The 26,876-nt window shown below is 40.0% G+C and overlaps 1 protein-coding gene across 1 annotated transcript in view; it reads left to right on the forward strand.

The window, feature by feature from the left end:
* Window positions 1-1,549: 1,549 nt before the first annotated feature.
* The window catches only part of MARCHF11 (membrane associated ring-CH-type finger 11), a 141,448-nt gene continuing 116,121 nt past the window's right edge, over window positions 1,550-26,876 (forward strand). The window contains exon 1 of the mRNA XM_024741741.1: window positions 1,550-1,735. Within this exon, the coding sequence (XP_024597509.1) occupies window positions 1,550-1,735 (186 nt within the window). The remainder of the gene's footprint in view (window positions 1,736-26,876) is intronic.

Raw genomic sequence — 26,876 nt, forward strand, 5'->3', positions numbered from 1 at the left:
GCAGGCATCATCTGAGCTGCCGAGGCCTCAACTAGAACAAATAGCCGAGGAAAGAAGAATTCGCTCTCTTTGCTTGAACTGAGACATCCTTCTTCTCCTGCCCTCAGGCATCGTTGTTCCTGGTTCTCAGGCCTCGGGCTGGTGCTTACACTGGCCCTATTCTCAGGCCTTCAGACTGGGACTGAATTACACCACTTGTCTTCTTGGTTCTCCAGCTGTTTGGGTGGAGGACCTGCAAAGGGCAGGTCAGGGGCTGTCTCATCCTCCATAACTGTGTGAGTCAATTCCTACAATAAATCTATATCTATCTGTCTGTCTATATCAATATCTATCAATACCTATCTGTCTACCTATCTATCTATCTCTCTACCTACCTGCCTATCTCCTTCTGTTTCTCCGGAGAATCCTGACTAATACAGGAGGTTGCTTGCATCACAGATGCGGTTGTGTTTGTGGATTGGGAAGCTGGAAGCCAACAGAACTCAGGGCTCACAGGTTCCTTTTTCTCTATGAAGTAGGTGGAAAGGCCAGATGCTGAGTAAGGATGATAATATGCAATATTAAGCTTGGGAGAGGAGGAGAAAAAGAGCGAAAGTCAAAATAAGGGATGAAAGTAGTTCTGCCTAATGGATAAGATAAGGTTTTGTGAACGAGGTGGTATTGGATTTGACCCTAATGTGGACACGATTTAGGAAAGTGGAGAGGGAGGTGTAAGTTCCAGGGAGAGGGCCAGCATGAGCACAAGCAAAAAACGGAAGAGTGAAGGTCACGTCAAGGCCACCAACTCACAAAAGTGCGAATGTTGGTTTGATAACAGGATACACGAAGGGAATTATACAGATACCATGATTCAAAAATGTCATATTTGTCTGTGTGTCTCTGGGATCCAACACGATTCCTGGCACCAATATGGGCCCTCAATGGATATGTGTTACACGAGTGCGAGCAGCTTCATTTGCTCCTCAGCAAATTAAAATAAACATCCAAGGACAAGCAATGAATATTAATTTCCTTTTTTTTAAAAAAAATAGCAAAACATCGTTACTTCTCACTTTTCATCTGTATAGGCGCTCCATAGCGCACTAGTGCTACAAAGCAAACTGTCCTAAAACATAGTGGGTCAAAAAAGCAGACTTTTTAAAAATTAAATGTCGTAGGTTCTGTAGGCAAGGAATTCAGGCAGGGCTGGGCTGGGTCATCCTTCTGCCTCTAGTGAAGTTGACTGAGATGACTCAGTGGTACTCAGCTGGCAGATGGACTACTCTGAGGCTCCAGGATGGCTCTTCTCACAGACCTAGCACCTTGGTGGGGGTGGCTGGCAGGCTGGGCTCCAGCTGGGACTGTGCACTGGAGCACCTACGTCCAATGTCTCTAGCACGGCGGTCTTCAGTAGTTGAGCTTCTTCAGTGTTGGCTGGCTTCCTGTAGAACAGAGGCTCTGGGTGAGTTTGCCTTCCCAGAGGACAGTTGGCAGTACGATCTGGAGCTCGTTTTGGTTGTTACAACTGGGAGAGAAGGTACTCCTGTCGTCTAACGGGTAGAGGCCAGGCATGCTGCTAAACATCCTCAATGCCCAGGACAACGCCCACCCACTCCGCCCAACAAATAATTATTCAGCCCAGAATATCAATAGCGCTGATGCTGAGGAACTTGGCAGTAGATCCGGGGAGCCACGAGAAACAGACGACAGCTGCAAGGCCTCCCTAAGGTCAGGTCGAGTCACTTCTCTCCATTGTGTACGTGACAAGAGATTCACAAAGCCAGCCTGCTTTCAGAGGGGAAGGGAACAGACTCCACCTGTTGATGGGGGCGATGCCAAGGTCACACGGTATTAGAGCATGTGGATGGCACAGCTTTGAAAAATACAATTTACTGCAATAGAGATGGAAGCATAAACAGATATGTGGGGTTGGATGTGCAGGGGAGGGGGGCAGTTTAGCAGTCGAGGCCATTGAAGTTGGAGTCCTGAATATACATCATATCAGATGAGGAAAAGGAATGGACCCAGTTAACATGCTTCATGGGAAAAGCTTCCTTCCAACAGGAAAGCTGAGTAGGAAAATTGCCTTTCTCCCATCTCTGTTCCATTTGACAAGCAACAAATCAGTGAAAAGTGGACTCATGAGGAAGAGTCAGATTCTCCCCCTGCTGATTCCTTGGGACACCAAGGCCTAGAGTCCTCATTGATGCTGAGAGTACTGAGCTGAGGCCACCAATGTTTTCACCAGAGATTCTCTCTCCCTGAGCTCTTGGTGCCCATGGAGGTTATAGAGAGCAGTTTGCTGGTTTGTATTCGATCTTGGATTGTCCTCTCCTTAAGGGGACTCCTGTGAGGTCTTTCGTACTGGGCTGAGAACAATCTGAGTGCCAGACTCAGTGCTGTGCTCAGAACAAGCCCTTCCCTTCCAGCTGGGCCTTTTGTCCTTCCACCAAACCTCTGAGCCTCCACTCCATTAGCATGAGTTCTTTCCCAAGAGTCTCCTTTTGTCTGATAAAGGATATACTAGCCACGTTGGATTTGTAGCTGTATTTTGTGTATTTCTTTTTAAAAATTTATTTATAGTATATTTTTTAAAAAAACATTTGAACAAGTTGTCAACATCTATTACAAATTAAGCAATTTCACATAAATTAAAAAAAAAACACCTTTCTTGCTTGTTTTGAATCCCTGGAAGATCTGGAAATATTGAACCCACAGTCTTAATGGCAACAACTGTCTAGATTCAGATAGCATCTGCCTTGGAAGATAACTTGTTGTCAAAAAAGTCTGTGAAATACTACAAGGAAAATTCCCCATTTTAGGGGTTCCTATTGTATGGTAGTATGTCTAAGTCCCTGAGAAGCCCTGAATAATGCTGATATTACTGATAATGATAAAAATAACTGTTTAATTTTGTTTAATGCAGGATTCTCCAATGGACAAGAAAACATTTTTTTTTTTTTAAGAAAGTAAATATACTTTGAGACATGTAGAAGCAAAATGTAAGCAGGACCTCATGGAAGCCAGTGCTCTAGACCTGCATGCAAATGCCTGAATCTGGGATCCTTGGTACATGACATACATGGAATATTTTTTGCAAAAATGGCTGCAATAATTTCCCTCTCTGTGTCTATGCTCTTGTTAAGTCACCCTCCACAGTGACTTTGGCCTTGGCCTAGTGACTTGTTTGGCTAATAGAGCAAAAAAAATATGACATACACTTAAAATTCCTTGTGCATTAGGTCTTGCCTTCACTTGCTGGGCTTAGAATCCTGAGACCATCATTTGATTAAGCCCGAGCTAGTCTGCTGGACAGATCACTTGGTGGAGAACTGAGGTGTCCCAGACTACCACCCAAGCCAACTGCCAGCCTTCAGTCACTTCTAACTTACTACAGATATATACATGAACCCAGCTGCTATCTCCTGGTGCAGGTAAATCTTCCCAGCTGAGCCCTGCCCAAATAGACAATGCACAGAATCATGAACAAATAAGTGGGTGTCATTTTAAGTCACTAAATTTTGGGACCATATACCAATGGAAGACAGATACCCATCACTATCTGAAATTAGTATACTTGCTTATTTGTTGCCCTCCCTTGTAGGATTTAAGCCTTGTGAAGCCAAGAACTTTGTCTTGTTTACACTGTGGTCATCAAGCCTAGAACAGAGTCTGGGAGCCACCCACAGAAGCCCACAGGAAATATTTGTTGAATGAATGAACCATTTCTCATGGGGTGACCTCATCTGCTCCTCCTTTTTAGGGAAGGGCAGGGAAGAGATTAAAGAGAGGAAGGAGAAGTTAGGAGAAGTGAGGAGATTATAAACCTAGGTGTCAACAATGCTCAAAAAATATTTTTAACTCTGGGAAATTTCAACCTACACAAAAGTAGAGAAACTGACTTAATAAACTCCTTTTGAACTTGAATTCCTGCTTCAGTAATTATTATTCACTAATTTTGAGCAAAAATATTTCTGAAATATCCGGATAGGTCAACACCATTAGATACAAGGTGTGTGTGTCTGTTTTTCAACTCACTTGATTCTTAGTCTATTAGAGAGAAAAATGACTTGAAGGCCTTTTAATTTTTTTCATAAACACAATATTACAAATGAAGCAGCCACTCTTACTCATAAAACTCCAATCCCTTCAAAATCTTGGCATGTTATTTTAAAGACTGCTATAGATTAACTACATTATGAACTGAATCCAGCAGTCTTGGATGAAAAACTGCAGTAATTTTAACCGGTAAAAAAGGAAGAAATGAAAGAAAATGCAAGATGAAGACCAAGTTTTTTCTTTTTTTTTTAATATGAAATCATCAACATAGGTGAAATTATTTCAGAGCAAAGATCAAAGACCTGACAGTGTTCAAGGAAGCTAAAGAATGTACCATATGTGTACTGTGGATCTACACATATGTAGACACGTGGGCTTACATCCTGGATTGGACAGGTGTTTTAAGTGTCATTTGCTCAAGTTCTGGGTCAATATTAAGTGCAAAGGACCTACGTTTGAGCATTGGCTATTATTCTTCAAAACTATTTTACTATCTAATGAATTTACTGCCAAGATACCTCTGCAAATGATTCTGCCTCCATTATTTTTTTAAAATTAGCCTTTATTTGGTTTATAAAATTGCCTGAGGATCTTAGGATCAAAAGTCATATTACTCCTGCCTCGATTTTTACCATTAAAAATACACAAGCAGAACAGTTGAAACACTCGTACGTAAAAAAATGAGCAGCTGTATTATGCAATCTCATTAAGACTTTGATTGTTGTATTTTTGAAATCATGTGTATGGTCAAATATCAAATGCTACAGAAGCCACAAAGTAAAAAGTAACTCTATATACCACCCTTGCCCACCTGTCCCACAGTGCTTTTTCTAAGAGTCAATAATATGACTTGTATCATATTATTGTTTCTTGTATCCTTTTAGAACTAATCAATGCACATCCAGCATTTAGGTAGGTGCTTCCTTTTTATTTCTCTCAGGTGATAATATGATATAAATACTATCCAGGACCCTGTTTTCTTTTCTACTATTTCCAACGCACCTCAGCAATTATTCTATGTTTGAATGACCAGGGTTATGTCAGTGTTTTCAGTGTTGCATGTTATTCCATCGTATGAGGTCCTATAATTTATTTTATGATTTTCCTATTGATGGAAATTTAAGTTGTTTTAATCTTTTGCTTCTATAGAAGATGCCACAATTAAAAAGTATAGTACACTATCTTTAAGCGTATGTGTAAGTGCATCTGTGCGATAAAAGCCCCAAAGTGGAATTGCTGAGGCAAGAGGTATACACATTTTAAACTTCAATAGCTATTGACAACATTCATAAAGATTGTACAAAAATTACACCACCAATAACAACGTATGATGTTCCAATTTCTCCAAACCTTTGCCCACTCAGTGTGTCACATAATTTTGCCAAGATGACAGGTAAGAAATGCAATCATATTGTATTTCATTTGCAATTCTCTTATTTTGAGGTAAATATATTTTCATAAGTATAAAAATATTTATATTTCCTTTTCTGTGAATTATCTATTCATGACATTTACCCATGTCTATAAGATTATTGGTTTCTTTCTTATCAATACATTATAATAAATCAATAATATTTATAGTAAGCATTATATTTATTTATGGACATTAAAGACATTAATCTTTACATGAATATTGCTAAATTTTTTTTTGCTATTTGTCAGTTGACTTTGATCACGTTATGGTGGAAACTTTTTATATGTTAACCTATTTTATAAGCAACATATTCTACCTTCGAAGTTTCCTGCTTCAAAGTCAAGACTATAAAGAATATATCGGGCTTCCCCGGTGACACAGTGGCTGAGAGTCCGCCTGCCGATGCAGGGGACACAGGCTCAAAAGAATATACCATATTTGTTCCGTGATTTTAGATTTAATCTAAACTTTAAAAAAATGTTTGCTAGGGCCATGCAGATCATCATGCTTTCTACGTGAAATCTGAGACGATTCTAACAGCAACCAGGTGCACAGTGAGTCCCCTGAAGCAATTTATATTCCTCGTAATAGTGGGTCTTTGAAAGAATTCTGCACCTCAGATGACAGAGAACATAGCACTTAAGATAGAGGAAAAGAGTCTACATTTAAAATTTTACTATGGAAAACAAAGGTTAGCTGGGGGAAACATTTCTTTGATGCTCAATAAAATTTAAGAGTAGATAAATTCTGGAAAGAAGAGATTGCTGAAGAGATGAAAATCCCAGTCTCACATGAATAAGAATACACCTGAGAGGCAGGTAGAAATAAGAAATAACTGATTGCAAAGGGGAAGACTGAAAACAATGCAAAGAAAAAATTACAGAAGTCAAGTTGTTATTTGAAGACCCATTGATACTGCAGAGAAACAAATCATTAGGTGAAACACACACACACATATCTTAGAATACACAGGAAAGGACAAAAATACAAAAAGGTGAGGCAAAAGAAGAAAGAAAAAAGAAATGAAGATGGAAGATGAAAAGCAGAGATGGAGAGCTGCCAATCTTGATGAAGACACTAGAAGGAAGGGAGTAAAGCGATAATGAGGACATTTGAGCACTCAGCTTTCTTCACTGGCTAAAGAAAACCATTCTGGTTAATTTAACAAAAAAGGAATTTACTTAAAAATATTGGTTAATTCACAATATCTCCCAGAGGGTCCCAGATCAGGCTTGGAGTCTAGGTAACCAGGAAGTAGGCAGATAATCAGGCAAAGATATTACAGCTTGGACTGCAGAAGTATTGAATGCTGGATCCGAAATGCTTCCACCTCGCTGCTGTGCCTGGCATTTGGATACCACTGCCCTGCTGCCGCCACCCTGTTTCTTCCCATAAGATGCTTTTATTTCAACGTCTGCAGTGGCACACCTCGGTGAATAAGCATAGATCATGTATCTGTGTGCCAGCCACCAGGAAGGTAGTGAATATGCAGCGTCTGACGTTTTCATTTTCTGTAGAGGGTTATAGGCTTTTCCAAGTACAACAGGGGATTCTTCAAACATAGAAAAAGCCTAGATTAACAGGCACAAACTTCTATGTATAAAATAAATAAGCTACAGCTCAGGGAATATAGCCAATATTCTGTAACAACTTTAAATGGACTATAATCTATAAAAATATCAAATCACTATGTTGTACACCTGAAACTAATATAATAATGTAAATCAACCATACTTCAATAAAAAAGAAAGAAAGAAAGAAAAAGCCTAGAGGGTGGGCTGGACCCAGGGACTTGCTTCTACTGAATAGAATACAATAAAAGTGATGGGATATTACTTCCAAGAGTAGGTTACAAAAGACTGACTTCCCTCTTGCTGAATTCCCTCTCTCTGGCTCTTCTCACTTGCTCAGTTGATGAAGCCAGCTGCCCTGTACTGCCCACCTGGCAAGGAGCTGAAGACCCCTCAGGGCAGCAGCCAGGGGGGAACTGAGGCCCTCACTTCAGTATCCTTTGGAAAAATGGAATTGAGCCAACAAACCCATGAGTGAGCTTGGAGGCAGGTCCTTTCCTAGTGGAACCTTAAGGTGGTTCAGTCCTGGCTGACACCTTGCTTGCAGCCTGGGACAGGTGCTAAGCCAGCGGCACTCAGCTGAGCCCTGCCCAGGTTCTCAACCCATAGAAATGGTGAGATAATTTATGCTGTAGTTTTAACCTACCAAGTTTTAGAGCAACAGCAATAGAAAACTAATTGACAAGAACAAAACCCAATATTTCTTAATGATTCTCCAGCCAAGAGTTAATCAAAACTAAAACTCTTAATTATTTAGGGAAAAGTAGCAATGAAAATAATCACAAATCAAAGCATACAGATGAACTTTCACTTCTGACCTCAATGATATGGTTTGTAGTAGACCAATGCTTCTAGGAGAACTACCAGGAAAGCTGGATATATTGAAAGAGGGATTCTGTTTGAAAGCTTAGAGACAGCTGAAGCAGCTTGGACTTGAGGGACCAAGTTCCTGGAGAGAAAGGAGCTTATTGGGTTGGATTTCTGCCAAGGCTGGGAATTGAGGAGCTAATATCCCAGAGAGAAAGAAGAGGATGGAAGCTGGTAAAGTACTTCCCCTTCCTTGCCAAAGAATGTGCCATTCTTCCCCATTCCCTTCACACCCCCCGACGCCCGCACCGCCAAGACTGGAAGTGCAGTTCACATAGCTCCTCAGGGGTGGGTCCTGGGCTTGGAGCGAGCGCACCTACAGACAGCCATCTCCGTAGGGCTTGAAGCGAGCGCACCTACAGACAGCCATCTCCGTAGGGCTTGGAGCTAGCGCACCTACAGACAGCCATCTCCGTAGCGCATGCTCACATGGAATCGCCCATCTCCCCCTCTTCACTCCCCTTGTGCCTCTTTCCTGCTCCCAGGAATGGTAATTCCTAATAAACTAAGAGCTCATAAGCCCTCTGCCTGAGGCTTTGTTCAGCATTGAAACTAGATTCAAAATAAATGAACAGAAACTAAAACATTTTTAAGACACCAGTGATGGGTAATTAGGAAACATAATGGAAAACACACCCCACAATTTTTATTAGGTTGTGTTTTCATTATCAGTTCCAAATATTTTCTAATTTCCATTGTAATTTCTCCTTCTGAACCGTAGATTAATATATGTGAAGTGCTTAAAAGGTACGTAGTAAGCACTATATAAGTGCTAGCCTTTATTACTGAAAAGCATAAAGATATGTACACACACTCTTATATATATACACACATAAACATACAAAATTACAAGTAGAAGACAACTTTTACAATATATATGACAGAGAAAATAATAACAACAGCTAGATTTTATGGAGTGCCCTGAACAGGGTCTCTCTATGGCAACACTATGTCTTATTATTCACATTTTGCAAATAAGGAAACTGAGGCACAGTAATTTGTCCAAGTCAAACAGCTGGTAAATGATGGAGCCTAATTTTGAACATAGGCAATCTTATTACATAAAGAACATTTGAATTCTGGTCCAGTTTACATAATGAGAGGCATAGTTATCACCTTCCCTTCTCAAACCCTATTAAAATAAGAATATCTAAATAAATCCACAAGATATTGAAAAACCAGTGGGGGGTGCCAGTGGCTTAATAAAACCAAAAATTCTGTGGCATACAAAGCAGTTGGTAAGTGATTAATAGTAAATGCTAATTGGGCTGAGAAACTACAACCTTACCACTCTGTAACTTGAGCTCCAAAAAATTCGCAGGACCAGGAGAAAGCACGAGTACTGGTGGTCTGCAAGATTCTGAAAAGGCAACAGCTGAGAAACAATTGGTTTTTTCCCCAACCCCACCCCTTGAGAGAGGCTGCTTCTGGAACTGATTCCCAGCTCACTCCCTCTGGAATTGTGAAGGAGGAATTCTGACGTGGGAGGCCTTGGGAATGGGCCCCGGGCTGGAGCTCATCCCAAGATGTAAGGTTCCTTAGGATCCCAGGTCCCCTAGGGCATGACAAGGGATGTGGGATCTCATATCCACAAACATGGAATATAGCCAATATTTTATAGTAACTATAATCAGAGTATAATCTGTAAACATATCGAATCACTATGTTGTACACCTGAAACTAATATTGTAAATCAACTCTACTTCAATAAAAAGAAAGAAAGAAAAAGCCTAGAGGGTGGGCTGGACCCACACTTGCTTCTAACAAACAATACAATAAAAGTGATGGGACATGGCTTCCAAGAGTAGGTTACAAAAGACTGACTTCCCTCTTGCTGAATTCCCTCTCTCTGGCTCTTCTAATCTGCACAGTTGATGAAGCAAGCTGCCATACAGAGCAGTTCCACATGGATCCAGCTTTAGATACCTACATAGTTTCTCAGGAAGCCAAGGTCCGGGACCTATCTCAACAAGCACAGCCAGCAGCTGTTGAGATTCTCAAAGTTCAAGGCAGGGCCATCTGGAACCTAGAGAGTAACTGAAGCTTGGTTTTACATCTGTACTGTGTCCACCCCATTATGGCTTCAGTTTTATACTGCTTGGCCTATGGGTTCTACTTTAGTGATTTTCCCTTAGGAAATAATCAGAAAAATGAAAAGAAAAATGTCTGTATTGATGCATATACAAACATTATTGCTAATAGTCCTGGCCTGCCCTTCTCCCGTAAAAAACAAAACCAAACCAAACCCAAAAATAGAAAAAAGCGAAAACAATAGGCAATAACCAAAATATCCTAGCAGGAAATAAGTAAATGAGACATCCATGTAATATACGGTGCCATCTCTCCAATAAAAAGTATATTTTTGAAAGATATGAAAAAAATGATCAAAATATACTCTTTGTAGAGTAGAATTCCCTCAGCTGAGCCATAATGCTTGGGAGGACTAGAGGGTTTAGTTAATTAACTAAAGGAAATCTTTCTGATGAGTATGCATCCTAAAGACTAGCTTGTAGAGAAGATTTCTTATGCTGATAAGGGTGTTCTTGGTTCTTTTGTCCCCTCCTAAAGTAATTGGTCTCTCCTCTGGCTCTTACTCTAGCATTAAAACCCATCTTAAGGTTTCCTTGTCTTTGTCTTCCCTGGAGGCTATTGCAACTTAGTCAATTGGTACCTTCCTGTTTACCCCCACCCCCAGGTGGAATGGAGGGGCTTGTGGAAGGTATCTCTGGGTGCTTCAGAGAAAAGTACGAAACAAAAAGAAAGCATTTGCACAACATAACTTTTCCCTCCTAGCAGACACTCTTTGACTCTACCTCTGCTGCTTCATTATTCCAGCGGAGACTGTGGCTCTTTTCCTCCTCTTACCAAAGATCTTCCTCCTTGGAAGGGATTTCTAGAGTGGAGAGAAAAGTTCCTTTCCTACAAATGCACATGTTTGTTATTACCGGATGGTAGAATTAGGAGTCATTGTTTTCTTTTTCTATTTGGTTTTCTGTGTTTTTCAAAATTTCAGCAAACAACATATATGTAGGGGAGAAAAAAATAATTTTTTCTCTACCTTTCTACCCTACAAATGCACATGTTTGTTATTACTGGAGAATTAGAATTAGGAGTCATTGTTTTCTTTTTCTATTTGGTTTTCTGTGTTTTTCAAAATTTCAGCAAACAACATATATGTAGGGGAGAAAAAAATAATTTTTTCTCTACCTTTCTAGGTTCTTGGCTGAGAAGCCCCCGTTAGTAAAAGATAGATTAACAGGAGAAAAACAAACAGAAGTTTAATGACATGTATACCTCCTGTATACACTTAAGATAACGCAGGAAAACTGAGTAACTCCCTGAAATGGCCCAAGCCACCACCTTAAATACCATCTTCAACTAAAGACAAAAGATAGATACGTGTGTGTTGGGACAGTGGGTACAGTTATGGGGAAAGCACAGTAAACAAAGGTAAGGTTGTTTTGCAGATTAAGGTCATTGCCTTCTCCATTGACAAGAGTTTCTAGAGATTTAGAATCATTCTTCTCTTCCTAATATAGGGAGGGATACAACCTTACAAATGGAGATTTTCCTTATAAAGGTAAATGTCCCTTACAAAGAGCAACTTCTTAGTTTTCAGAGCTTTTCCTGAGTCTGCTGTTTCTTAAAAATAATCAGCTCAAGATAATCCTTATGCCAAAGAGGCATATTTTGGGGTGGCATATTCTGCTCCTCTTCATATATAAATGATAAAATTTGAAAAAAATGCAACTAATATATTAAATATTTTCTTTTTGTCTGTTTAAGAGTTACTAACATGATCTTTTTAATGATTGAGGATTTCTTCTGTGTGTTTTTGGTTTCAAACTCACTTTATTAGGATAACATTTTCTTATACTAGTCAGATTTTTTCATATCATCACTAACACCTCTTCTAGAAATACAGGTATCATTCTCATTACCATCATCAAAATATTTATTGTTGTTTAGTACATGTTGTTTAGTAGCATGTCCTTTTACTTTAGGAGTTTCAAAATCTAAATGATCAGGAGTCAATAATTTTTAATGTCTAATTTTTAGCTTCTATAAAGCTAATCTCAGAGCCCAATAGACTTTGAAATAACTGGGAAGGCTGTCCACTGAGCATTGGAAAAGATGAAAAATAAGCTGAAAGAAAGTGACTCTCACCAGTCTGAGTTACATCACGCACATGCATTACTTTAATCTATTTTAAATTAGCATTTTATTTTAAGCATATGCTCCTGTATTATGCACAGCCTGTTCAATTAGTCTTTGGACATTGCCCTTTTTTCCTAATTGTTTCTACTTCTTTCAAGATTTAAAAAACTCTAATTTTAAACTTTCTTTTTTTTTACTTCTAAGAAAAAATTAGAATATCCTCCTTTGTAAAATTTATCATTGCCTTTTTAGTGTTGCTTTAAAATTTTTAACTCTTTCTCCTTTACTCAGATCTTTGGGGAAATTCTGCTGTTATTTAGGGTGGGAGTTCTCTACCTCAGCACTATTAAAATTTGGGGCCAGATAATTCTTTGTTTGGGGGGCTGTTCTGTATATTGTAGGATATTAGGCTGCACCTCTGGCCTCTACCCAACTCCGGGCCAGAAGCAGTATCCCACTAGTTGTGACAATCAAAAATGCCTCCAGCCACAGACAAGTGTCCCCTGAAGATAGGAACAAGAGGGGGCAAATTTGCTTCCTGTTGAGAAACAGAGAGTTAGGGTAAGTTTTAGGCTTGTGTTTCTGTTTTCAATCATGATTTATGAATGAATTATTCTCTGAAGCATTAAAGTAAATAGGTCTTCTATGGCAGGATTGTTTTTTCAGTCAGTACACAGAGAAGGGTGTGCAAATTAATAAAGGGAAGCCTCAGTAAAACTGAGTGAGGAGATCAGAAGGGAGAGCTGTCATGCACATACCACTGGACGTCAACATAAACCCCATTAGGAAGAGACATACCTGCGTTTCTTGGGGGAAGTGACACTACTTTACTACTGCCGGCAGGAGGGAGAAAGATTTTCTCCTAGACTGGAAACAGCTCAGCCAATCAGAGACTGTCACAACTCAACTAATTAAAAGCCACCATATTTCAAATTCCCAGTTTCCTCCAATGGATTTTTTGTTTATAACAGTCCTTCCCAGTTTGCCTCTCTCCTCTACAAAAGAGCTTCCTCTCCTTTGTTTTAGTTGCACATCCTGAATTGCAATTCTTTGCTGCCCCCAAATAAATGCTGGTAAAATAACTGTCTGTTTTATGTTAACATTACACCAGGAAATGTATGTCATACTTACTCGACTCAGTGCCCCTCCACTCCTGTTATTTTCTTTCTGCCAGTAGCATCAAAAAACAATTAAACGAGTATGGTTATGACACTTCATGCTATCAATCTCAAAAGGTCAGGCATGTAACACCCCCACCCCCTAAGTTTCCCTGCTACTCAGGTGCAAAAATCTGAAAATGTAGATGAAAGTTCAGTTTACCTTTGTTAAAAACAAGACAACAGGCCCAAGATGGATTTACTTATGCTAAGCCCAATGTCACCAAATTGAGACAGAATTATAGTTTCAGCTCTTCCAGAAATGAAATTTTAAACCAGTCAATCAGGAATCACCTGATCAGTACTAGTTAGGTAATCTGCATGATACCTTGCTGCCATCCCATAAAGAAAAGTAATCTTCCAATAACTAACCCACTTTGTTTTACCTGATATAACTTGCTTGTTCCTACTCCCTTCTGCTTATAAAAGTCTTTCATTTTGTACAGACCTCTGAAGTTCCTTTCTATCTGCCAGATTGGATGCTGTCTCATATGAATCAATTTTTACTCAAACTATTAAAAATTTAAATATGCCTCAGTTTATCTTTTAAGACTGTATTCTCATGTCCATTGTGGCATTAGTCACAATAGCCAAATTATGGAAACCATTTAAGTGCCCATCAGTGGATGAATGGGTAAAGAAAATGTGATCTATAAATATAGTGGAATATTATTTAGCCTTAAAAAAGAAAGAAATCCTGAACTGCTGAACAATCATCAACAGGAAGATACTGGAACTCACCAAAAAAGATAACCCACAACCAAAGACAAAGGAGAAGCTGCAGTGAGGCGGTCGGAGGGGCACTATCACAATAAAATCAAATCCCATAACTGCTGGGTGGGGGACTCACAAACTGGAGAACACGTACACCACAGAAGTCCACTCACTGCACTGAACGTTCTGAGCCCCAAGTCAGGCTTCCAACCTGGGTGTCTGGCAATGGGAGGAGGAATTTCCAGAGATTTAGACTTTGAGGACTAGCAGGATTTGATTGCAGGATTTTGACAGGACTAGGGGAAACAGAGACTCCACTCTTGGAGGGCACACACAACCCAGGGCAAGGAGCAGTGACCCCATAGGAGACTGAACCAGACCCACCTGCTAATGTTGGTGGGTATCCTGCAGAGGCAAGGGGTGGCTGTGGCTCACTGCAGGGACAAGGACACTGGCAGCAGAAATTCTAGGAAGTACTCCTTGGCAGGAGCCCACCCAGAGTCCGCCATTAGCCTCACCAAAGATCCTGTAGCCTCCAGTGCTGGGTCACCTCAGGCCCAAAAACCAACAGGGAGGGAACTCAGTCCCACCCATCAGCAGACAAGCAGATAAAAGTTTTACTGAGCCCTGCCCACCAGAGCAAAACCCAGCTCTACCCACCACCAGTCTCTCCCATCAGGAAGCTTGCACAAGCCTCTTAGATAGACTCATCCACCAGAGGGCAGACAGTAGAAGAAAGAATAACTAAAATCCTGCAGCCTGTAGAATGAAACCACGTTCACAGAAAGATAGACAAAATGAAAAGGCTGAGGACTATGTACAAGATGAAGGAACAAGATAAAACCCCCAAAAAACCAATTAAATGAAGTGGAGATAGGCAACCTTCCAGAAAAAGAATTCAGAATAATGATAGTGAAGATGATCCAGGACCTTGGAAAAAGAATGGAGGTAAAGATTGAGAAGATGCAGGAAAAGTTTAACAAAGACTTAGAAGAATTAAAGAACAAACAACAGAAATGAACAATACAATAACTGAAATGAAAAATACACTAGAAGGAATCAATAGCAGAATAACAATAACTGAGGCAGAAGAACAGATAAGTGACATGGAAGACAGAATGGTGGAATTCACTGCTGTGGAACAGAATAAAGAAAAAAGCATGAAAAGAAATGAAGGCAGCCTAAGAGACCTCTGGGACAACATTAAACACAACAACATTCGTATATAGGGGTCCCAGAAGGAGAAGAGAGAGAGAAAGGACCCGAGAAAATACTTGAAGAGATTATAGTTGAAAACTACTCTAACATGGGAAAGGAAATAGCCACCCAAGGCCAAGAAGTGCAGAGAGTCCCAGGCAGGATAAACCCAAGGAGAAACACGCCGAGACACATAAGAATCAAACTGGCAAAAATTAAAGATAAAGAAAAATTATTAAAAGCAACAAGCGAAAAACAACAAATAACATACAAAGGAACTCCTATAAGATTAACAGCTGATTTCTCAGCAGAAACTCCACAGACCAGAAGGGAGTGGCACGGTATATTTAAAGTGATGAAAAGGAAGAAACTACAACCAAGATTACTCTTGCTGGCAAGGATCTCATGCAGATTTGATGGAGAAATCAAAAGCTTTACAGACAAAAGCCAAGAGAATTCAGCACCACCAAACCAGCTCTACAACAAATACTAAAGGAACTTCTTTAAGTGGGAAACACAGAGAAGAAAAGGACCTACAAAAACAAACCCAAAACAATTAAGAAAATGGTCATAGGAACATACATATTGATAATTACCTTAAATGTGAATGGATTAAATGCTCCAAATGAGGAAAGAACACTCTGAAACTCATTCTACGAGACCACCATCATCCTGATAACAAAACCAGACAAAGATATTACAAAAAAAAGAAAATTACAGACCACTATCACTCATGAATATAGATGTAAAAATCCTCAACAAAATACTAGCCAACAGAATCCAACAACACATTAAAGGTATCACACAACATGATCAAGTGGGATCAATCCCAGGGATACAAGCATTCTTGAATATACACAAATCAATCAATGTGATATACCACATTGACAAATTGAAGAAGAAAAACCATATGATCATCTCAATAGACACTGAAAAAGTTTTTGACAAAATTCAATGCCCATTTAGGATAAAAACTCTCCAGAAAGTGGGCATAGACAGAACCTAACTCAACATAATAGAGGCCATATACGACAAACCCACAGCAAACATCATTCTCAATGGTGAAAAACTGAAAGCATTTCCTCTAGGATCAGGAACAAGTCAAGGATGTCCACTCTTGTCGCTATTATTCAACATAGTTTCGGAAGCCCTAGCCACGACAATCAGAGAAGAAAAAGAAATAAAAGGAATCCAAATTGGAAAAGAAGAAGTAAAACTGTCACTGTTTGCAGATGGCATGATACTATACATAGATAATCCTAAATATGTCACCACAAAACTACTAGAGCTAATTAATGAATTTGGTAAAAATGCAGGATAAAAAATTAACACACAGAAATCTCTTGCATTCCCATACACTAACAAAAAAAAAAACCAGAAAGAAAATTAAGGAAACAATGCCCTTTACCATTGCAACAAAAAGAATAAAATACCTAGGAATAAACCTACCTAAGGAGGTAAAAGACCTGTACTCAGAAAACTGTAAGACACTGATGAAAGAAATAAAAAATGACAAAAACAGATGGAGTATACCACATTCTTGGATTGCAAGAGTCAATATTGTGAAAATGACTTTACTCCCCAAAGCAATCTACACATTCAATGCAATCCCTATCAAGTTACCAATGGCATTTTTTACAGAACCAGAGCAAAAAAACTTAAAATTTATATGGAAACACAAAAGACCCCAAATAGCCGAATCAATCTTGAGGGAAGAAAAAAGGAGCTGGAGGAATCAGACTCCCTGACTTCAGACCATACTACAAAGCTACAGTAATCAAGACAAGATGGTACTGGCACAAAAACGGAAATATAGATCAATGGAACAGGATAGAAAGCCCAGAGATAAACCCACACACCTATGGTCAACTAGTCTATGACAAGGGAGGCAAGGATATACAATGGAGAAAAGACAGCCTCTTCAATAAATGGTGCTGGGAAAACTGGACAGCTACATGTAAAAGAATGAAATTAGAACACTCCTTAACACCATACACAAAAATAAGCTCAAAATGGATTCAAGACCTAAATGTAAGACCAGACACTATAAAACTCTTAGGGGAAAATATACAAAGAACACCCTTTAACATAAGGCACAGCAAGATCTTTTTTGGCCCATTTCCATTTCCTAGAGAAATGGAAATAAAAACAAAAATAAACAAATGAAACTTCAAAGCTTTTGCACAGCAAAGGAAACCATAAACAAGACAAAAAGTCAACCCTCAGAATGGGAGAAAATATTTGCAAATGAAGCAACTGACAAAGGATTAATCTCCAAAATTTACAAGCAGCCCATGCAGCTCAATATTAAAAAAACAAACAACCCAGTCTTAAAATGGGCAGAAGCGCTAAATGGACATTTCTCCAAAGAAGACATACAGGTGGCCAAGAGGCACATGAAAAGCTGCTCAGCATCACTTATTATTAGAGAAATGCAAATCAAAACTACAATGAGGTGTCACCTCACACCAGTTAGAATGGGCATCATCAGAAAATCTACAAACAACAAATGCTGGAGAGGGTGTGGAGAAAAGGGAACCTTCTTGCCCTGTTGGTGGGAATGTGAATTGATACGGCCACTATGGAGAGCAGTATGGAGGTTCCTTAAAAAACTAAAAATAGCACTACCATATGACCCAGCAATCCCACTACTGGGCATATATCCAGAGAAAACCATAATTCCAAGAGACACATGCACCCCAATGTTCATTGCAGCACTATTTACAATAGCCAGGTCATGGAAGCAACCTAAGTGTCCATCGTCTGATGAATGGATAAACAAGATGTGGCACCTATATACAATGGAATATTACTCAGCCATAAAAAGGAATGAAATTGAGTCATCTAAAGAGACGTGGATGGATCTAGAGACTGTCATACAGAGTGATATAAATCAGAAAGAGAAAAATAAATATCGTATATTATCGCATATATGTGGAATCTAGAAAAACGGTACAGATGAACCGGTTTGCAAGGCAGAAATAGAGATACAGATGTAGAGAACAAATGTATGGACACCAAGGGGGGAAAGCAGGGGTGGTGGTGGTGTGATGAACTGGGAGATTGGGATTGATGTATACAACACTAATATGTTTAAAATAGGTAACTAAGAAGAACTTGCTGTATAAAAATAAATAAAATAAAATTCAAAAAAAAAAAGAAATCCTGCCATTTGCAACAACATGGATGAACACTGAGAGCATTTGTTAAATGAGACAAAAAAAGAATAATGTATGATCTCACTTATATACAGAATGTAAAACAGTTGAACTTACAAAAACAGAGGGTAGAAGAATGATTTAAAAACTGAGTGTTTTTTCAAACTGGTGAAGCTACGTTGATGATCTTAGCCACCTCTTGTAGCACAAGTTTCTTTTCGGGTCTGTAATAAATTTGATGACACAGGAGGCAAATAACTGTGTGGTTAAGGGTGCAGGCGTGGGAGCCAGAGTGCCCAGTTGTGAAGGCAGCCCCTTGTCCCTCACAATTCAGCTCCCTGAATTGTCGCAACTCATTTTCCTTGGCCTCACTTTCCTCATCAGTGTAATGCGGGTAATAGTACCTGCTTCACAGACTGTGGCTGAGGAGTGAACAAATTAACACATGGGAAGTCCTTGGACCAGTGTCTGACCCAGTAAATGATCAACCAATTTTAGTTATCATTGGTAAGTGCAAAATAATTGTTCATGTAATTGGAGGCTCATTCATTTTTAACATAAATCTTCTCTAAAAGTATTACAAAAACTTCATTTTTCTCTTGTTCATCATATAAAACTTTTTTGAATACCCATTACGTACCAATGCATTTGTACTAAGTGCTGGGGACAAACTATAAACTTTATATGTATATAAATGATCTGGCCTCAAATAACTTGCCATCTGCTGGTGGAGTAAGGGGAGGGTGCTGGTAGGCTGTGCTCACAAGGGCGCAGTGCGATTGAATACGGGCACAGCCCAGTGTTGGGGGTGGAGGGAGGCCCAGAGAAGGATAAGGGAACTTTCTAATCTGGATATTTTAAGTGGTAAAAATTTGTAATTAACCATGTTGAAAGGGGGTCTTATGAACACGTGTCTCATCATGCTTACAGATTAATCAACATACATGCCCAGGTGTAAATGTTTCTTGGATATTTGCACCCTTTATTAAAATTACCAGTGATTGTGCAAGTCTAAAAGGCAGACAGACCTCTAGTGGCTTACTACACTGCCTATAGAGCTGTCTGCTTTTAAATAAACTCTTAAACTGCGGAGGTTTAAAAATCACTGGATCGGCTTCTTCAAGAGGGCTGGATTATTAGCTGTTGTTTCCCGGAGCTGCTATTCTGCTTACATTTCTAAGTTTGTTATTTGTAATTTGCTGTGGACAGAGAAATTAGGTAAGCATGTTTATTAGGATTATATTTAAAATCAAATATAACAGATTTAGTAGTCTCACCTGACAGGAAAGTGGAAGCATTTGTAAATGGATTTTTATGCGGTAGTGTGTGGGGTGGACTGTAGTGGGTTTTGGAGGCTGATTTGCTTATTTCCTGGTCCTTAGGTGGCTCTGGTTGCATTTGATGGGATAGTGACTTCTTGGTAATTAAATGATCTAAATTCTACGTATAGTGACATTTTTCTAACAGAAGTTGTGTCTCTCTTCTAGTATTTCAGTACGTAGTAGGTTTTTTATCCTACTTGTCACCATCTTCATTTTTTATGAGCTCGAATCATACCCTCTCTCATCCTTCCTTGTCTCTATAGTCCTCACACTTAAGTCTAAGGTCCACAGCAGTTTCTCTAACCTATTGAGTTAGTTGATGAGATGGATCATATCTGGCACACTCCTATCTAGCCTTCAGAGCCCAGCTCAAATACCCACTCTGAGAAACTTTTTCTTAGGATGAATCATCTTTCTCATGCAGAATTGTTTATATCTGTACTTCCATAGCACTTTTAATCCTCCTACTGTAACTCTTAATATATGTAACATGTTTATATCTATGTGCCTATCTTCTTAGTTGGACTAGGGCTTTTTTGAGGTCACGTCCATCCACCTCTCAAAGTGCATTACCAAAAATTGTCACTTGCTGATTATTGATTGCACAAAAAGATGGTGTTTTATGGCTTTCACTCATTTTCTTTTTGAAGATACCCGTCATTTGTGACATACCCTACCCAGTCATCCACTCATCCTCCCACCACACAGACATGTGGTCACGTGCGTGTGCATGCACACACCTGTATGTTGAACTCATGCTTATAATATCAAAGGTTATTTTTCTTTACTTGTACTGTTAGGTCCACTTATTTAAAACTTCCTGCATTTAAGAAGCCTTGCTATAGTTGCAGTTTATAACTCTCGATTTTGCATTTCTGTATCTTTTGGAGTGCAGTTTGATGCTGTTGGCTTAGCTGGGAAGGGCTAAGTTCAGGAGTTCAGCTGGACAGGAGGAAGGAGCTGACAAGTACTGTAAATTGTATGTGCTAGATGTCAAATTCCACAATGTGGGGAGAGTTGGCATCTAGTTGCATTTGTCAAGCAATCATTCCCCTGAAAGCAACATTTCTCTTCGAGGAGTTGCTGTTTACCCATACGATGTAATTCTGTTGAAGATGACTTCAGTGACTAGTCAGCAGCTCATCTTCCAGACTGAGTCACTCATGGTCCTTTCCTGAAAACTTTAAAGTCTGGAAAAGGGGTGGATTGAGGTAGAATTGGGGGTGGGGTATGAAATTTGTGACCTGGTGTAGGTGTGGAGTTGCCTCCACTTCTTGTCTGAACAAGGACTTTTCTAAGACAGAGGGAAACAGACCAGTGATCCTAATCTAGGCAGAGGCCCTGTGGAAAAAGTAGAGACCCCAGGATTCTATGGGTAGAGAAACCACGGTTGAGAGCAGGACCCCACTGGAGCCAAGCTCTGGCATAGCATCCTTGCATGTTTCCTGCTTCATTTCCACTCTTCTCAGATTGGTGGTGAAACTGATCACGTCCTAGGTGAGTGAGATAAATCTCCTAAGGGAGAGTGGGCAGGGGAAGGGAGAAGAGAAAGGACACCTGGGTGTTTCACTGTACTTATTAACCTCAGATTGACCCTGAGGGACTCTGAATCCTTTACCCATGCAAGGGTTTGTCTTTGTCTAGCAAGTTCTCTGTCTAGTATATAAACTAATTTACTGCACTTCATCCAAACATCATGGAAGCATAGCTATCTTTGAGTTGTTATTTGTGCAGAACTCTATCAGTAACTTTTAACAAGTAAATAGTAGTTCTTTTGAATTAAGACTTCTGTTAATATTTAGTGCATATTTACTGAGCTGCCACTAATGTCAGCCATCGGAGTATATGAAGATAAAAGGTTCACTTAAACAGATAGGCTCAAACTCCAAGTAGCTTACAATCTAGCACAAGAGGAAAAAAAAAACACAAAAAACGCAGATAAGTGCATAACAAACCACAAGGCAAGGTATAATATAATAGAGGTCATAAAAATCATATTTAATATGTGAGTTTGGTAGAAAAATAGATGATTTTCAGCTGAGGGGAATCAGGGCTAGCTTTATTCAAGATCCTTGTAAAGCTTGGGTGGTCCTGTCAGGTCCTGCTGATTCAACTGCATTTCAGATGTCAGTCAGGTTTAGGATTTCCAGTGTACACAGTGATTCAACATATTTCCATGTTTTCAATCTGTCAGGTAAAAAGCGCTTCTACATTTCCAGGTTTCAAGGTAGGGAGACCAAGGGAGACCAAGGGAGACCAAGGCAGGGACAGGGAACAGTGGAGAGATACAAGAGGCAAAGATAGAAAAATGGAAGGAGGGTATGGTATCCAATTCTACAGGTAGAATTGACAAATGTTAGAATGCAGTGTAGTATAAAATCAAAAGAGGAGCATGAATCATGATCAGTGAAATTGGTCAGAGATGGAGACCCTCCATCCACACTCCTTCACTTTCCCTTAAGACCAGTGGTGTGCGTTTTCAAATTTCTGATATCGTCATTGAACGTGAGGATCAAGGTCAACCAAGACTTTGACTTCACATACATAGTAGCAAATGACACATTAAGCAGCTAATATAAATTACTAAGGGAAAGAATATTTTTAGGTAAGTTGGTTAAGCAATGAAAAGAAATGGCATCACGTGGAGTGCACCAAAATGCTGTGACTACATCCTTCTTTGTCCTACAGATTGCATTCTACCACCTGGAAACTATGGTTTAACAAGCTGCACAGTGCCTTAAACACAGAAGCTGATTAATAATTACCTGCTTGATTGCTTGAATTCTTCATATAATGATTGTCTAAGTATTGGCCGAGCACCACTCTGACCAGGCACAGTTCTAGGCACAGTAAGGACAGAGCAGTGAACAAAATAGTCTCCAATGGAGGCAGTGTTCCAGTGGAAGATATTAGATGAGAAAAAAAAAAGCAAAAGAAATGCACACAATATGTAAATATAAATATATAATGTTGAATAGTAAATTGATATGAAAAAGTAAAACTGGGCAAAGGTTAGAGTTAAAAAAAATGGGAGTGGAGGATTCTATTTCAGTTAGGAAGGTTGAGGAAGGTCTTTTTGATGAAGTGTCTCTGAGCAAGATGAGAGGAGTGAAGGAGTGAGCCATGATAACTGGAGGAGTGAGGAGGGAATGTACTTGGGGAGTAGCAAGGAAGTCAGTGGAGTAGGAATGAATAATAGGGACCGACCGGGAGAGGGTGGTGAAGAGGATATGGAGATTGATAGCTCCAGAGATGTAGCCAGGAGCTAGACTGAGGATTGGTAGGGCATGCTAAGATTTTTGACATTGCACCAAGTGTGTTGGAGAGCCACTGGTGGGTACCAAGCAGTGGGATGACATGACTGGACTTACATTTGAATAGGATTATCCAGGCTGCTGTTGGGGACAGATTCAAGAATAAGAAGCAGGGTGACAGGAGGCTACTTTGATGATCCTGGTGCATCACGCTGGTTTGAACTGGGATGGCGGGAGTGGAGGTGAAATATAGTAGTGAAATTTGAAGTATATTTTGAAAGTACATGCGAAATAATTTTGTGATACACTGAATATATGACGTGAACAATTAAAATCAAGGGATGACTCCAAGGCTTAAGTAACTGGATGAGTGAACAACTGGTTTACCGGCATGACGAAGACTGGGAAATGAGCAGGTTTGAGTGTGTTGTGTGCTTTTGGACTGGGTTAGTTTAGAATAGCTCTTAGGTATCTAAGCAGAGCAGTCATAGAGGCGACTTGACACAGAAGGCTAGAATTCAATCAACAGGTTAGGATAGGAGATATAAATTGTGGACTTTTCTGTATATGGCATTGGGCTGACACTGCTTCGTTTCTGGTGTATGACAAAGCTATACGCTGCACCAAGTGCTCGCAATCCACAGATCACACTTCACTGTCCTCTTTAAAAATTACCCTCCCACTCACACAGCATAACCTTATTGTTCTATAACATACTTGGAGTTCTCAAGTTCTTTTCTCTCGGGTATTTGAAGACAGTTGAGAATTCTCTGTTCTGTACTCAGTGACCACAGAGACAAATAAATGCACCCCAAAGGTGCCAAGTGAAAAATTTTGGAATATCTCTAAAAGCTAAACTTAAAAAAGAATTGAAAGACCATTTTTTAATTTTAATTTTTTATTGAAACTATACTTGGTTTACAAAGTTTCAGGTGTACAGCAAAGTGATTCAGATATATGTATGTATATATACATTCTTTTTCAGATTCTTTTCCATTATTACAAGACAGTTGAATATAGTTCCCTGTGCTATACACTAGGTCCTTGTTGTTTATCTATTTTATATATAGTACTTTGTATCTGTTAATCCTAAACTCCTAATTTATCCCTTCCTACCCCACCCTTTCCTTTTGGTAACCATAAGTTTGCTTTCTATGTCTGTGAGTCTATTTCTGCTTTGGAAATAAACTCATTTGTATCTTTTTTTTTAAGATTCCACATGTAAGTGATGTCATATAATATTTGTCTCTGTCTGACTTACTTCACTTAGTATGATAATCTCTAGGTTCATCTGAAAGGCAATTTTAAAGAGCTCTTCAGGCTAACTCTCCTATTGGAGGACACATCAAGGTCATCACAACTAATATAGCTTCAAAGTCATTCTGAAACAACTCTGACCTAGTGTAGCCTGGACTCTTTTCTACCTAATATCCCTGAGGTGACTTCAGGGGACACCTTCAGGACATGGTCACTTGGGAAGTTCAAGGAGAATATCCTACAGATATCCATTAATATCACCAAAGAAATTATTGGGACATACTTGCCTGGGACCCTCCCACCTCCCCTCCATCCTTGGATTCAACTCAAGAGATTCTTGGTGTCTAAAGAGTTTGCATGCTCATAATGAAAGACCTCTTTTGGTAAAGGGTATATTTAACTCTCTGCATGTATGGGTGCGTGGGTAGGGAGAAACATGAGAATGGAGACTTTGCAAGCATTTGTTGTATTTATATCTCTCTCTTCATTTATATAGGTTGAAGCAGGTTGGATGTGCCTTTCACTATTTCCTCAGATTGATAGAATTGCCTCTCCCTTCATCCATTTTTTAGTTGGTGGATCCATGTTGGCTATTGGATGGCTGTCAGCAGCTGTGGGTGCCCTGTTGTTCTTTATGCGATGTCTGTGTCTCTCTAGCAGCTCTTCTACTTGGGTCCCAGCAGCTCAGAGTGGTTCATCCTTTTTGTGTTCCCCATTGTTCTGTATTTTTATGGCAGAGGATGCAATCAAAGTTACAAAGGTATTTTTCCTTGATCCACTGAAGACTCACTGAGTTAACTGAAGATCATGAACAAGCTTCCCTTTTTCATGGAGAGGTCAGCTTTGGAGGTCACAGATGCTAGGAAATAATGTTTTTATGTGGCTACCTACCATATCAAGGAAGGTTAATCTTCTCTTACCAGAGTTATTTTCCAACAATCAACTGAGAGGATACATCTAGCATTGTGGCCTTCTCCTCTTCCATCCATGTTACTTTGCTGCCTGAGTCACTGTGCATTGTTTATCCAGAACCCACAGCTTTTATGCTGTCCTTCAAATAATAATGTACTTTATCATACTTGGTAGAAATGTATTAGTCATAAATTGAATTTAGACTCCATTTAATTCAAGAATTTAGAATCAAGGCTTAGGATTATCTTATGACTGTGGCAATACACAATCTTGTGCAATGTCATTTTGACGGGTGAAGATTGAAAATGAAAGCATTATCTACAACCACATTTCTTCAGTGTGATAAGTTCCTAGGGCATTCAGGGATTATTATTTCTAACAAAATGTGCTTGCTGCTTGCCATTCCGCCACCAAAAATAAGTCAGTCTGAGGGTGCTAAGTGTTAGAGGGCATTTCTGGGAACTATTTCATCTGGGACCATTTGTAACAAAGCATTCTTGACTTTTTTTACTACCTCCTTCTCTGCTTTCCAACCAGACCAATTTCTGTCAAAAGAGCTGGACCTTTTTTTTTTTTTTTAAACCAAATATACTTCTTACTGCTAAAATGTATACTGGAAAAATTAACTTAAGCTGGTAGTTTATCCTAACCATTTAAGAACAACTAACTAGGGCTTCCCTGGTGGCGCAGTGGTTGAGAGTCTGCCTACCGATGCAGGGGACGCAGGTTCGTGCCCCGGTCCGGGAAGATCCCATGTGCCGCGGAGCGGCTGGGCCCGTGAGCCAAGGCCGCTGGACCTGCGCGTCAGGAGCCTGTGCTCCGCAACGGGTGAGGCCACAACACTGACAGGCCCGTGTAACGCAAAAACAAACAAACAAACAAACAAAAAAAACCCCATCTAACTATTAATGGGAGTCAGTGCCACCAAACGCACCATGTATTACACATTGTTTTAGGAGGCAGGAGAATTGAGGGAAAAAAAATCATTCAGTGTTTGAGCCAGAAAATCTGGAGTCAGGGAGCTCAAAAGTTCTTCGTTAACAGTTCTGTGACCTTGAACAAGTTACTTTGCCTATCTGATCCCGGCTCTATGCAGCCAAAAATGACTGCCGTAAGAGCAAGTCGGTTGCGTCAAAGACATCAAAGGGTTACACTAGTGAAAATCACCAAGGCTTTGACTAGACACATTGCACTATATATAAATCTACTGCTTTATGCGTTTACACTGTTCGAATTTAGAAACTACTGCCTGTGCACTGTTTTCTGTCTACTTTCCTGCAGGTAAGTAGTTTATTTTCAGAAAAGATTGAGGGCACTGCTGCCCTGCCGGAAGATAAGTCCCAGAGAGGTTTTGCGGAGTGGAGTTAACTATAGAGAAACCAGCTGGCTTGGGGGTGCATACAACCGAAATCCGCGGTTGCAGCAACTTCTGCACGAGAGGTGTCCTTTGAGTCCTTTCTCCTACCGCAAGGGTGGAAGAGCACGCCCGCCACAGAACGTGGCACCAGGGTTCACTAGGAGCAACCACTGCAGGAAACGATATTTACAAAGTCACCAGAACGGTTTCAAATAAACCCAGATACTCCCTGCAGGAGGGAGAGGGCGAGGAGGGCAGAGGGAGGATGCAGGTTCCAGAGGCGTCTGTTTTGGGGGCTCTGGAGGATCAGTGAGAGTACCCTTGAGAGAGAGGGCGCACAGGGCTGGAAGCGGTCTCCTGGGAGGGTCCGTTAGTCCTCGGGGCCCACGCGACCTTCCCCTCGACCCCTGCTTAGCCGGCTCGGGCGCGCCCGCGGCGTCAGTCTCGCGACCCCCTTTGCCCTCCCGAGTCTCGCGTTCGATCATCCCGGCCCCTTCCAG

The sequence above is a fragment of the Neophocaena asiaeorientalis genome, unplaced genomic scaffold (genome assembly GCF_003031525.2).
Source record: "Neophocaena asiaeorientalis asiaeorientalis breed wild unplaced genomic scaffold, Neophocaena_asiaeorientalis_V1.1 scaffold10, whole genome shotgun sequence".
NCBI classification, from domain to species: domain Eukaryota; kingdom Metazoa; phylum Chordata; class Mammalia; order Artiodactyla; family Phocoenidae; genus Neophocaena; species Neophocaena asiaeorientalis.